The sequence below is a fragment of the Chelmon rostratus genome, chromosome 12 (assembly GCF_017976325.1).
Source record: "Chelmon rostratus isolate fCheRos1 chromosome 12, fCheRos1.pri, whole genome shotgun sequence".
NCBI classification, from domain to species: Eukaryota; Metazoa; Chordata; class Actinopteri; order Chaetodontiformes; family Chaetodontidae; genus Chelmon; species Chelmon rostratus.
The window spans coordinates 16,862,746-16,877,575 of record NC_055669.1 but is presented as its reverse complement, the minus strand read 5'-3'; the positions used below and the strand labels follow the sequence as shown (position 1 = coordinate 16,877,575).

The 14,830-nt window shown below is 41.4% G+C and overlaps 1 protein-coding gene across 1 annotated transcript in view; it reads left to right on the top strand.

Annotated features, from left to right (window-relative positions):
• pth1r (parathyroid hormone 1 receptor) overlaps window positions 1-13,780 on the top strand; it is a 41,049-nt gene extending 27,269 nt beyond the window's left edge. The window contains exons 3-13 of the mRNA XM_041948998.1: window positions 468-578; window positions 802-923; window positions 4,547-4,641; window positions 6,419-6,605; window positions 10,156-10,309; window positions 10,683-10,743; window positions 11,697-11,763; window positions 11,907-12,001; window positions 12,804-12,945; window positions 13,289-13,330; window positions 13,418-13,780. Of these exons, the coding sequence (XP_041804932.1) occupies window positions 468-578; window positions 802-923; window positions 4,547-4,641; window positions 6,419-6,605; window positions 10,156-10,309; window positions 10,683-10,743; window positions 11,697-11,763; window positions 11,907-12,001; window positions 12,804-12,945; window positions 13,289-13,330; window positions 13,418-13,780 (1,439 nt within the window). The remainder of the gene's footprint in view (window positions 1-467; window positions 579-801; window positions 924-4,546; window positions 4,642-6,418; window positions 6,606-10,155; window positions 10,310-10,682; window positions 10,744-11,696; window positions 11,764-11,906; window positions 12,002-12,803; window positions 12,946-13,288; window positions 13,331-13,417) is intronic.
• Window positions 13,781-14,830: the final 1,050 nt, after the last annotated feature.

Here is a 14,830-nt window from a genome sequence, read left to right as displayed (position 1 = left end):
TACCGACACCGATTCCATACAACATAATAACGGTATGATGCTATCAACAATGAAGCGGTTATGGAAATCTGCTGAAGCTCACAAACAAGCCTTAATGAACACGCTAGATTCAATGGGCAAGTTGTTTTCAGCATGCTGGGAATTCCACGATTGTGAGTCTTAATTATAATATTACAATAGATGAGGAGTTTGTTCTCTGGGTGACCCGTGTTTTCCTTAAACATAACAAAGAAAGGTATGATTTATGGTCAGGTTTGTTAGAAATCACAAGGCTGTTTCACGGTGCTATTTTGCATACTGGGTAAAGTTCGTGCATCTGGCCTACTTTTAAAAGGACAGCTGAATCCTTGAAAACATTCAGCGCTGCCGCTGTTGTGAACGCCTACAGCCATGTAATGCTTGAACCAAGGGAGAGCCGCACTCTTTGGCTCTATTTTTAAAAGTCAGCACTGTTTTTGTCTCCACAGATGGTTTCTGCTCACCAGAATGGGACGGCATTGTTTGTTGGCCCGAAGGGCCTCCAGGAAAGCTCATATCCACCGCCTGCCCAGAGTACATCTACGATTTCAACCATAAAGGTGAGACTGGCCCTGGATGAAGGCAGCTTGTTCTCAGTTGATAAAAGAGCACCAGGCTGCACACCGTACAGTCATAGCTCGAGCTCCATCTGAAACCTCTACTGCAATTCATACAATTCTCCAGGTTTAATTAAGACACAAGCTGAGGATGAGTAATTGACTGTGTTGGTGATCAACTGGTTAAATCTGTCATTATAAATAGACTTTTCTGCTTGGTGTGTAGGACTAGCATACCGTCGGTGTGACAACAACGGAACGTGGGAGCAGGCCACAACCAACAAGACCTGGGCCAATTATAACGAATGTGCAAAATTCCTCTACCATTACAACCACAGCCATGAAAAGGTGAGATCCGTCTCATCTCATCTACATGCTACAGCGTTTTCCTCCACAATGATTAAGAGCGGCAGCCATCGTGAATGCATCGGCAGAGAGAAAAGTTGTCACTCTTTAGATCGCAGCTTTTTAGGCAACTATTTGACCACTGTGCCCCGCAATTACAATCCCTTTTTCTGACACATTTTCAACATGTCTTCTCAGTAATGCACAGTGATTCTGAGTGAATCTTAAATCATGTTTAATGAAATGTCGAATGATGGAAGCGGGAGATAATGACAGGATGGCAATGTGGTTGCTTTGTGATTATATGAGGTTGCAATTAGCTAAATGTCTTGTGTTCAAATGTAAACTGGAGACAGTGTCACATTAGTCTTAATTGCAAATTGCAAAAGTGTTCCATTAAGGGAAAACTCGCCACTCATTAATAAACCTGAAAGCCGCCTTCACATCCACTGGACAGTGATAAGAAGACATTTTGGACTCATGTCGTGCTTTCCTGGTTAGGATGCGATCGAGCTACGTTAGGTAGCGTCTCACTGCTATTTTAGGCTGTGCAACGTCGCGTAACACACCTTTAAATATGCATATTTTTTGTATTGTTGAGCTTATTTGTAAATGTGCACTACGTGGCCAGAAATGTCTGGACGCTTGAACATTGCTCTTGAACATCTTCCAAGAACACAAGAGTACAAGCACTGAGACAACAAAATGCAGTTTAGCATCTAACCGCAAGAGCAAAACGGCAGCTAATGCACGTATATAGAGATACATAAATAACAGCGGGGGGTATATTGTGAATATGCAAAGATATATACAATATACAATACAGTACAGAGTAACGCTAGTAGACATATACTGAATAAACACCTGGACATGAATACGGTGTATACACTATAGGTGCAGGTACGTACAGTATAGACAGTGGTACACTATGTATTGGTATGAGAGAGCATAAATAGTGCATTCGAGTGTATGTTCAGTAGCGTGGCGGTGATAAGTGAATGGTAGCCGGCAGCTAGTGAGGCAGAGGCCATTCTAGTGCAGAAAATCTGCTTCCATTCAGAAACAAGAGCATCACTGAATGTGGTCACAGATGACTGGCGAGTGTTGAGTGTCCTCAAGGTGTTTGATGAGATTTGCTCAGGCCGATCGAGGTCCTCTAAACTCAGACAGCTGTTTCTTTGTGGACCTCGCTTTGACCACCGGGGGCATTGTTACATTGAAGCAGGAAAGGAAGGCCACAGTGATGGAAGTGCACTATTGTCACTGTAATATCACTTGGAACAAAACCTTGAAAAGCAGCTACAGGATAAATATGCAAGCATTTTTGACCAAATTGTGTTTTATGTGGTTTGTTAAGTTTTTGTTAATTTTTGTCATTTGCTGTTTTTATTACTGAATAAAGCAGCTATTGCACAGATACAGAGCCAGCATGGGGATGAACAAATCATACGTGTGCCATCTGTAGTTGTTGTACATTATGCTGTACACCAGCTGTATATTTAAGACAAGCAGACATTTGCTGCACACACAACCTAAACACAGCAGCATCATTGTGGGAGAGACTCCTGTGAAAAATACTGTATAATGAGGGTCACATGCTTGTCAGTGTGTAACCTTTCTCCCACATCCCTACTCTTAACAACCATTAGACCCTTGCAGTTTTAATATCTCTACCTGTCACATTTTTTTAGCATAAAACCACACATTTCTAACACAACCTAAACAATACAATTAAGCTGAACCATCCATAAAATAAAATCTAGACATCAGCATGTGAGAGTCAAACCTGGCACCATAAATACCACAAGCACTGACATCACCATCACACCACAGCGCATGAGAACGACGGCAGCTTTTACTACCATCATCCCCGTGTGACCAACAAAGCTAGCCTGGATGTGACCCTGACCGCAGCTACTCCTGCACTGCTCTCTCTCTTTATCTCTCTTGTGCGATGGTTGAAAGTCAGAACATAATGCTGCCAGCGAGTAGGACCACTGGGTATTGTAAGAAGGGTGGAAAACAGCTGTAACCTGGCTATAAATGGAAACGTAGCACTTACTCAGCTATTATTGCGTATATATGAACAAGTCTGCATTACGCACAGTGATGATACTGGCATGGCTTATGAAGCATTTCAACGATCTCATATATAAACATCCATAGCCATTAAATGGCTGAGGTGTGTTGTTTTATTAGAGTTTAGTGTTAAGTGGCTCTGTTTTGGCCTTTGCCAGTTAAAAGGGAGCATAGAGTGATAGAGCGATGGGTCACTCATTGATAAAAACATTCAAAGCTCACTCAGGAAGCTGTCATAGTTTGATTTTGACCCATTCTTGCCATGAAACGACACAAACAAGGGCCGTCCCACCCACATTTCCCCCTCCCATGCTTCAGTGTGGTGCAGAGGATGTGGGCATCATGGCGCCCTTCAATTTCTTTCTCACTTTAGATGTTTGTGCTTATGGGCGGATGCAGCAGTTAATGACAAATACATATGCCCCACACAGCACAACTGCCATACCGCGGACCACCACCACAACTTAGACACCCATTTTTTGGCAAAGGATCGCCATGCTAAATGATAACAGCAGTGGAGTATCTGGTTGCGTCACACGGGGCTGTTGGCCCCTTCAGCATGTTGGCTCACACAGGGTCTGGTTAGCGGCTCCCCTTACAGTGTCCTCTGGCTGCCAGCTCGCTGCCGGAAGATCTGACTGCCCCGCCCAGCCTTTCTCGGCCTCGCCACCCGTGTCAAACAGCGTTTCCGTCAGCAATCTCCGGGTGCTTGAGACATTCCTGTCACCAAGTGGCAACGCATGTTCAAACAGACTGAAGTTAACACATTTTGAAGCTAAGTTTTGGGAGGGAAACGCCAATAGAGTGTGAATATTTGAGAACATTCCCCTTTGCCTGTATATTCATTTTCAGAAACATGCTTTCTGTAATAAGATCACTGAGCTTAGTAAACCATCATTTCATCTCTAACACTGAATAAAAACCTGCAATATACAGGTGATTTTCCATGTTGAAATAAATGTACATTTTATGAATTTCTGCTGAAAAAGATGCTATGTGAATGTTTTCTTTTTGCCTGAGGCTTTCTATTGTGCATGAGCATACAAATACAGGTTATTATGTACATTCAAAATAATAAGTATGAGTCTTTCCAAAGTTTGGTGCTCACTGCTGTCCTATGATATGATATTACCCACAGTTTCTTCATAAATAAGGAAATACATCAACAAACTGCCAAACTTAAAAAAAAAAATGAAGTGTACCTATACTGCATATGCTTTCTGTATAAATCAGAGGTATTTTTGATTATTTGTAGTTATGTACAAACATACAAAATGACATTTTTTACTGCTTACTGATGCCATTGTTACTACATTTTATCGTTTTTCTGCAACTGTAGATACAAATCAATAGTTGCTGATAAGATTATTTTTTTACTGTCATGGTGGCTGAAAAGAGAAGAAAATATATTTTTTAACACAAAAAATGGCAGTAATGCAACTAAAACTTACACTCCAGTGAAGGGAGGATATGCTGTAGTGCTTTCAGTCTGAGTGTTTTTATCCATTTTCTGCTGCTCTAACATTCTAGTTATCTTCTTTCAACAGGAGGTCTTTCACCGTCTGTATCTCATCTACACTGTGGGATACTCCATCTCTCTGGGGTCACTCATGGTGGCCGTCGTCATCTTGGGATATTTCCGGTGAGTGGACGCCATCAATACAACATTTTCAATCGACCACAGATGCTCCCAAGAGAGGGATTTTGATGTGGGGTCAGAAATCAAGGTTAGAGCAACTGCAAAAGGGATCAAAACAGAGAGTTTAAATGCTGAATTGTATGATGGCACAGTTTCTCACCGCGCGTACGGTGAAGCAAAGAGCGTATTCATTTCATGATGACTCCATGGGAAAAAAAAAGACGCTTTATCATGAAATCATGCAATTCGCCACAGCTGCAGAGCCATGCAAAGCAGTTTATCTTCTATCACGGCAGCAACATGAAGCATGCAAACTGTGTCAGTTTGACTTTGACTTTTAACGTGAATGTGATATGTCTACCTTTGAAGAGGAGTCTGCCTCCAGGCTAACAGCAATGCATTCTTCATTGTCCGACATTTAGGTTCCTTGTTATTTTCATGCTGATTTTAGGTTAAACAACCAAAGCTTGGGCATTGATTTTGTAATTCTTACAAAGATTATCGCTGTTAAGACAAAAAAAGTGTGTGCTTCTTTCCCTTTTTCCCTCCAGTAAAACAAAGATGAGAGCGTTTGAACAGTGTTGCTTCGCCTACTGTAGAAATGTAAGGAATAAAAGGATTTGCTACAGATGCTCTTTACACCCGTCTTATCTTGCCCTGCTTGCCTTGTTGGCAGCAGCGCTTAAAGTGCAACCCACCCTAAAACAAGGTTGAATTCATTTTTTTGTGCAGCGGTCTGATTATTTTTTTCACGGCTGATTAATGCAGGGCAGATGTGTCATTATTTGCTTATTTTGTTTAGCATAGGGAGTATCAGGAATCAATGTGAAGGCGCTGTTTACCAATGTTCCCACCAGCGTGACTTACCATACAGGCAGTCAGTCAGAAGGCTTCAGGAACGCTCCCAACTGGCACCAGGAAATCTATGGGCCAAATGAGTTTAATAAGTTATCCCAGGGGCCCATCTGACATTCTGGCTCCGTGCTTCGGAGCACTCCAGCCATGTCTCCCCTTCAGCATGTCAGCTTGTAGACGGGAGAGCTCATAAATGTTTTCCAGGGGGAGAAAAGGGATATTTCACATCAGCAGTTGTGTTCAGTCTTTTTCACCTGGGAAATGTACACATAGATTAGTTTTTGCCCACCACTCCTAAATCAATGGTTCTCTGAGGCTAGCTTGTGAAACGTTCAGCACATTAACAAGGCTATATAGAAAGAAAGAGTTAATGCATAACAGCCTGGTAATTTCAGTGTCCAGTTGTTGTGGAAGATTTAGAAGAATATTCGAGTTCAAGTTGGCTTTTAGGATTCATTAAAACGCTAAGAATATTCATAAATATCAACTTTTTTGACTTGAGTTTGTAATGATGTAATCTTTATGGCAATTGATCTAGCAGCCTGATGCCAATACTGGAGCATGACCTCAAAGGCCCACTCCTCAGTGCACGCTCAAACAGGATGTTTTGGAAGAAATTTTGACAGATAAACTTGTGCTCGTCTGGGAGGAAATTTGCACACTCTTCTCGACACATGCTTGCAATTTCGCTTTTACAGCTCGCTTTGAGCCGAGCAATTCAATATTTGTGCGTTTCGAGCCCCTAAATCTCAAGAATGTGTTATAGTCAGCGTGGAATTCAGCTGGCTCTAATTAGGATGAGTATTGTTTGTGTGTGTGTGAAAGCGCTCACATGAAGGTGTGGCAGCCCACACAAACACACACAGACACCGTTTTCAACAGATCCACCTTTTGACCTTGTCACTCTTGTTTGTTTTCTCCCTAGACGACTGCACTGCACCAGGAACTACATCCACATGCACCTATTCGTGTCTTACATGCTGAGGGCAATAAGTATTTTCGTGAAAGATGTTGTCCTCTACTCTGGATCAGCCTTAGAGAACATGGAAAGAGTCACAGTGGAAGATCTCAAGTCCATCACTGAAGCGCCGCCAGCCAACAAAACACAGTTTGTAAGTACAACAGCACAGCTAAATAAACAGCCATAGGTGGGCTCAGCATAAAGGATTCTGTCCTTGAAGATATACAAAGGGATGGAAAAACACTCACTGAGCATCTTCTTTAAGGGGAATTTCAATTTCAACACTACATGCAATAACAAGGAACAAGACACATATAAGTTGCTGCTTTCATGTAACATACGGTATTTGTGCACGGTAGGATATGGCCAATCATGGATTGTTTTGTTTATCTCCAAACAAAATATACTAGAAATCGTCCTTGCTTGATTGCATTACATGTGCAGCTAATTTGACCCGATGTGTAGTTGGGTGTTAAACGTTTTGCTTCCAAAGAGGAAGTGGTATTTTGCAGAAGTCTCACCTGCTTTTCCAGCGCTGGAGCAAATAAACTGTACTTTTTGTCACCATGCCAAGCTTTTACTAGGCCAGCGCTTGGCTTTCCCTTTCAGAGTCGGGTTTAAAACATGGGTAAAGACTGAGTACTTTTCATGCATGCTTTAATACGCAAACAAACAGTTTGCGCAATATGCTATGCTGACACTTTTATCCTGGGCTCCTCCAGATTGAGACATACTGGATTTAAACTGCTTTGTTAAAGTATGAAGGAAGATAGGTGTTTGTGTCTGTGCATGCTGTACACTGTGTTCGTAAAAGTAGGACTTTTTCAGGAGTTTTTGGGCTTTGCCCTGTGCCAATAAAAATGTGAAGTCTTTGTAAATCTAGACGAAAATGACATTATATAACCAGGCTGCTAAAATTAGGTTTTCATTTTTGACGTTTTATTCACATGTTTCACTTGTTGACTCATTCTTATTCATTATATTTGATCAACCTCGTCGGACTCCTACACCTTTTTCTTTTAAGTCTCGGCCTATTGTAGTTTGTCTATTCTGGGAAGTTACACTGCACAGGATTTGCAGCAAAGCTTCAATGGCTTCAATTTTCTTCCCGAATGAAGAAAAGATAATGTTCGTAGAAAAAAAAATAAAATCACAGACCTGCGCCTGCGTTAAAGGTGCAAAACTCAAATTAAAAAATGCCCCATGGCAAAAACCCTGCTGTAGCTCAACGCTTGTTAGAACACAAACTGACAAGAAAAATAACAATAATCACGGCACAACAATGCAGCAGCTGCAGCTGGAGGCTGACTAAATCAATGGCCGGCAAAATTAGTGTGACCTTCTGTGACTTGCACAATACTGTCAATACCACAGCAATAATACTAACTGCGTTATGTCCAAACAGAAATAATTCATAGTACAATAAATGTCACTTTTATTTTTATTTTTTTCTTAAAGCACGCTCATTTTGAACCTGGACATTTATTACTCAATTGATTCATGAATTTATTTTCAATTAACCCAATCACTGACTTTGATTCACTGATGCATCTATCGATTTTCACCGCAGTCCAATACAAGCCAGCGGGACCCAGGGGAAATCTACATGGTCCAGAAACCAATTAAGACAATATTCTCTGATTCCTGAGTTCATTATATATATTGTTGGTTCTACTTATTGTCTTAACAATCATGACATACTTGGCTTGTCGAAGGTTTCTGTACTCAGATGAAGTGTTGACGTCTTTTCCCTTTTTGAAGCCAGTCGGCTTGAACAAAACATCCGCGTCAACCTTCAATTCTATTTGTTTTCTTTCTTTCTTTCTTTTGAAGCATCAAACAAGGGCTGCATCATACATTAACAGCATACTTTCAGTTTCACTTGTGTAAAAATGAAACTAAAACATTTAGAAAACACTCGGGCTTCCACAAGTGTAGATAATGAATCAAGACACCTCATTAGAGAGAGCTAACGGGCTGCCAATTACACAGACACAAACGCCTTTTCAGCTGTGTGAGTGTACTGCAGGATGATTCTCACACACAAGAAACGTGTGTCCCGTTCTCAAACAAATGCTTTGAGTTTTGAACGGCTAGGAAGAAATACCTGCCTGTGTGACAGCTTGTCCGATGTGTTACAGTTAAAATTCATTCCTGAACCGGCAGTATGACAGGTCTTTGCTGGTTCTGGATCAGCCCAGTGTCAGCATGCCTCTAAGACTGCATGCAAACTCTCCTTTAATCTCCAGCTGCTCTGTTAAGCTAAAGCTAATGTTGTGATTTACGGCCACCTCCCCAAAATGCCTCTCTCATCGAGCTCTTGATTACTTCCTAGTTTGAAACAAATAACTAGGCTACAAAAATTTTTCATAATTAGTGTTACAGGCCTAATTAAAAAACGTTGGAATTTAACAGATTGGTTATACGACTTTGTTTAAAGGGAGAACAGGCACAGAAATAATTGTTTTCATATTCTAAATAAAATAAAAAAAAGTATTCCTGTTTCCGCATACAAATGTTAACACATGTTGCATATACGTCTCACATATCAGTACAAATGTTGCAAATCAATATGACTTGCATGCTTACATGCAGGCCAGTACAATAGTCAGTACTCTGCAAATCAGCGTTCTGTTTTGCATCTTTACAAATCAGAACGCTCTCTATATTTATTTGCAGCAATGTAATATCACATTAAAAAGATGCTTCTCTCGTTCTGTCGTGACGTCTCCTGCACACACAGTGTCATATATGGCAGAACTAGAGAGGAGGTTGAAGCCGGAAAAGACGGAGGTGTTTAGTGGTGAAGTAGTAAGGTAATTGACATGGATTGATACATCAATACAAGCAGCACGCTGAAGGGTGGTGTCACAACCAGGTGGAGGGAATTGGTTGACCTCAGTTCAGTCTCCCTGGAAGCTGCAGATCCTCTTCAGATATGGCCTTTCATCTGATGTTTTTCAGAAAAGCAGAAGGAAAAGCAGCAGAAAAGTCAATGGATTGACAAAGTCCTCTGGGGACCGAGAATGTCTGTACAAAATTTCATGTCAGTCCATTAAAAGTGGTGGATCAACACACCAACAGACTGACATTGCTGTCCTTAGACCGTTTATGCTTGTGTGGCTGAAAATGTTGAACCTTATGAGGGGCTTTGCAGAATTAGCAGGTTGTTGTTAAACAGTGATTAATCGTAATTAGTTAATGTTACATTGACCTTGAGTAATATAAGGCAAGGCAACACCTTTTAACAACAAGGCAATTCAAAGTGCTTTATAGCACATAACAGGCATTAAGACCAGATGTAAAGGACACACAAAGCAATGACTGAATGGTGAAAAATTGAATAAAAGTCAATGGCATGACCCCTGGGGACAAAGAGCAAACCTGTCCCAGATGCAGCATTCATAATGTAGCAGCAGGTCAGAAAATGCTCAGTGCCATTCAGTTATTTTTAAACCAATAGTGTTTTGAAATCACCCCTTTTGACATGCAGGAAGCCAGAGCAGACATCTGAAAACTAGAGGGACCTGATCCACTTTCTTGTTCTTTCTCGACCTAGTGGGTCTCTAGCAACAGAATCAGCTGCAGCTGTCTGGTCGTCTTCAGTAATCTGCAGCGGAGCTGAGAAATTAAGAAGATATAAAACATTATTATTAAAAAATTGTGACATTTTTGTTTTCCTTATCTGTGTTTGTGTATAGATTGGCTGCAAGGTGGTAGTGACCTTGTTCATGTACTTCCTGGCAACCAATTACTACTGGATCCTCGTGGAGGGTCTGTACCTCCACAGCCTCATCTTCATGACCTTCTTCTCAGACAGAAAGTATCTGTGGGGATTTACTCTGATTGGATGGGGTGAGTTCTGCTTCGTTTACATTCTGCTGCCATGCATGTGATTACAATATGATTAGTAGACTTAACACCATGCAAATGAAATCGTATGTAAGGTAATTAATTTTTGATGGGACGATTAGTATGCAAAAACTTTTGCTGATACCTTGCTGATTGTATTATTAATAAAGTGAGTAAAAATGTCTTGCATGAAAGTGGGCTTTACAGTTCCTGCATTGTACACACTGTGCGTATAAATTATGAAAGCACAGCGCATACAATGTGGATGCTGTGCTACCCAGGTTCTACCCATATGAGAAAATTACGGAATTCTTATGGAATCATTGAGTGTTTTTTCATAGCCGTACTTATTAAAAGTTTTTATATTTTTTTACAGGAGTGCCTGCTATGTTTGTGACAGTTTGGGCAACTGTGAGAGCCACGTTTGCAGACACAGAGTAAGTGATCTGTATAAATCATACACACATTATTATATCCCTGTTATGCTGTAATGCCGGAGTTCAGTAGAGCAAAAAAGGCAGTTGCAAACAGAGTTAACGGTAAAGTACATTTTGCAGAGGGACCCTGAACCCCCTCTTACGGGCACTATCTGCATCACCACACTGGTCCTGCACCATGGTTCAACACTGAGGACTCTGGAGCTGAGAGCTTACAGCTCAGCTGGTATCCAGCAGCTGTCCAGTGGAACTAAACCACATATTTCACTTCTCAGTCAGTAGGAAAGGAGAATAGTTCTGTGCTACCCTCGCATCTTCTTTCTTTGCACAGGAAAACAAACCAAATATGATAATAAGCGCAGCTTATTGGAGGTAGTGGTGGCATGTGGCTAAAAATCAAATCTATGTACGATGGATGCCCCACTGGTTAATATCAACACACTATCAATGCTATTTTTGTCCACAGATCTGTGAATCTTATTGCAAAAGACCACAATAATAGAGGGTGGAAAAAAACAGAGAAGATGTCCTGAGTGTCCTCACTGGTAGCCACAGTCGTAGTTAATGACATGTGACAGTTTGTGCTGAGAGAACTGTTTTGATACCATGTAAAAAAAAAAGCACAGATTTTGTTATTCCTTGATGTTGATGCAAACCAGAAAAGTCCTCAGAGCTGCGAAAGCCCTGGATCCCGGAGGAGGGATGAATCCTTTCACGAGGAATTAAGGCTGGAAACATCTTATAAATATTTACAGTATTTTGATAAATTGAATTCATTTCTGAACGGTTTCATATATTTGTGTCTGAAAACGATGGATTGATCTATAGATACAGAAAGAATCAATTATTACAGACCTCTTAGTGAAGCAGAGGGATCCTGGGTTGTCACATCTAGGAGCTTGATCCTTATTTGTCTCCTGCTGATCCATTTTGTTGTTGTTTATCTACTGCAGGTGCTGGGACTTAAGTGCAGGCAATTTGAAATGGATATATCAAGTGCCTATTCTGGCAGCTGTAGTGGTGAGTACATGCTTGCACCTTTCCCCTGCTGTGCAGGAAAGGACAGTGTTTTACAGCACCTGTGACATTAAAGCTCCTGGATAAAACCCCTTATTATCTTTGCAATTTATTTTACCATTGCGTTTCTATTTTCTCCTCCTCAGGTTAATTTTGTGTTATTTCTGAACATCATCAGAGTCTTGGCAACTAAACTACGAGAAACAAATGCTGGAAGGTGCGACACAAGACAACAGTACAGGTACTGAGCTTTGTGCAGAATTATCATTTTCATTTCTGAAGCCCACAAGACCAGCTGCTCCTCCTGATTCAATCATCACACGACAGACTTGTAACCTGCATCACAGCCTGCGTGATAAACCATGAATTTACTCTGATTACATTTGCATCATGAGGCAGGTTCTAAAATTGGGATTGTAAATGGTACATAATCCCTCAACTGGCATGAACCAAAGCAAGGCTGCAATTTTCATCATTATTGTTATTACTGATTAATTAGCAGGGTTATTATCATAAACTGAAACTGAAACTAAAACAATGCCCTGAACTAAAACTAGACTGAAACGATATTGCCTGGGTACAAAGCTAATAAAAAGACCATAAATGAATGCATTAACGTTCATTTATTGTTGTCTTGCAACACAATGCCATGAAAGTTGTCCCCTTCATGCTCCACAAACGTTGAGCATATACACAAATTTTTGAATTAGAAGAATTTAGTAGCACATTTTGTCAATTTGTAGATACATACACCTGCCAAGCAAACTAAACTGTTGGAAGATGGTGAAAAATGGCCATCGTAACAACTAAAACTCTAAGATATTCAGTTTAGACTGATATAAAACAGATAAACGCAGCAAATCCTCACATGTGACGAGCTGGAAACAGAGAAAGTTTTGTACTTTTTTTGATAAATGGCTTAAATGACTCAGATTTGTTCTTTTCAGTGAATGTTTTTGCACTGTAACATGCAAAGGGTTTGGCAAAGTAATGTGTATTATTTTGCCACAATAATGAAACGTTCCGCTCTGTTGCTGTTACAGAAAACTGCTGAAGTCCACGCTGGTGCTGATGCCGCTCTTCGGCGTCCACTACATCATTTTCAACGCCATGCCGTACACAGAGGTGTCTGGAGTTCCCTGGCTGATCCAGATGCACTATGAGATGCTGTTCAACTCCTTCCAGGTAAGGCTGCTGTGGTGGAAAATTCCAGAACATGCTCTCACAGTCTCAATGAATAGAAATATACCCTTTCAATTTGAACAAATCTGATTGGCCTTATCAGGATTTTAGATGTCCTCGGGGCTTTGTCTTCATCAGCGTAAACACTGCCAACGTCTCAGGAAAACACTTAAAATCAGCTTCTTGTTGAGATATTTGGTTGTGGTTAGATCTTAGGATAGAGAGGAAGAGGCGGGTGGCTGATCATATGAAATTATGCAGATGAACTGTCATTTTGCACACTAAAGATAGCCAGCCTGTAAATTCATGGATGATGTGAGTCAAATCATTCTCTTTTCTTTTCCAGGGATTCTTAGTGGCAATTATATACTGTTTTTGCAACGGAGAGGTAAGAACTCTGAAAGTTTTGCATTTTAACCAAAAACTCTATGATATTTAAGCTCTTTTCCGATTAAATAACTTCTTCTCTCCAAAGGTGCAAGCTGAGATCAAGAAGTCCTGGAGCAGGAGGAATCTTGCCCTGGACTTCAAAAGAAAAGCTCGGAGCGGCAGTAACACTTACAGCTATGGACCGATGGTGTCACACACCAGCGTCACCAACGTCACGGCCAGAGGACCGCTGGCCCTCCACCTCACCACGAGGCTGGGGCCGGTGCCGGTCAACGGCCACCGGAACCTCCCCGGGTACGTGAAGAACGGCTCTGTGTCTGAGAACTCCATACCTTCATCGGGACAGGAGCTCCACATCCCTGACGAGGAGCATTCGGCTCACACTCGGCCCTGCGAGGACGAGAAGCCCTCACCTGTGGTGGAGGAGGAGAGGGAGACAGTCATGTGACCTCCAGGTCGGCTGCGTACAGGGATGAAAGCCAGGGGGTGAAGGGGCGGTGGGGGACAAACCATGAAACAGTCTCAGGATGGTCTGAAGGGGATGGCTGCATGCATCAACACTGCCAGTTTTTTCTCCTGTGAATTGAGCCAGAACGTTGCTGAGTGATGTGGCTCGAGGCAAAAAGGGGGCGTCGCTCCCGCGAGCTGGGCCGCCTTCGTTTGAGGGATGGTGACCCTCACAGTCGTGGCAAACACTCTCAACTCTTTCACCAAACACCTGCCACAATGAATGTGTAAAAGGATGAAAACAGACTGCCGTTTCCTCTTTCTTTTCCACTGCCATAAGTGTTGTTATCTTGTTGCTTTTTTTTTTAGCAAATGTCTTGTGCTCAGCTTTTGTGCATACAAACCGGACTTTGTTCCAGTAGTTCCCAGGAACAGCCTTAACCACCGATGGAAAAGCCACATGGCTTTTGAGCCATCAGCAAGGTTTCAGATTAAGTCAGTGTGAGTAGACTAAATGTAGGCTCGGCTTAAAAAAGCATTCATGCTACTATTTCGAGGCGTCTGTTCATGCTTTCACGGCATGGTATCTCATTTGCTCTGCATTGACTTAAATCCACTTCAGTGTAAAAGGGAGGGAAGGTACTCAGGTAATTGAAGTCCTCTGTTGTTGCACACCTTTTTTTTTATACTTTTAAAGTGGTGTTTTAGCATGGTCAGCATTTCTCCGAGGATGTTGGTGTGTTATATAAGGCTGTGTTAAATCGTTTTTTTTACCAAGATGTTGTACAGTTCTTGCTGTTTAGAAGAACCCAGTATTCATCTCTCTTAATTACAACAGCAGTCGAAGAGTTCAAATGAATGTTGCGTATTCAGATTTTCTCCAAACATACCCTGACACACACACATACACACACACAAACACAATATGATGCCAAAGTAAGAATATGTCTTTGAAGACTGTCTCTCTCTCTCTCTCTCTCTTTCTCTCACTCTCTCTCTCTTTGGGTTCAGAACTTTACGAAAATCTGACACACTCGCACACATTTTTCGA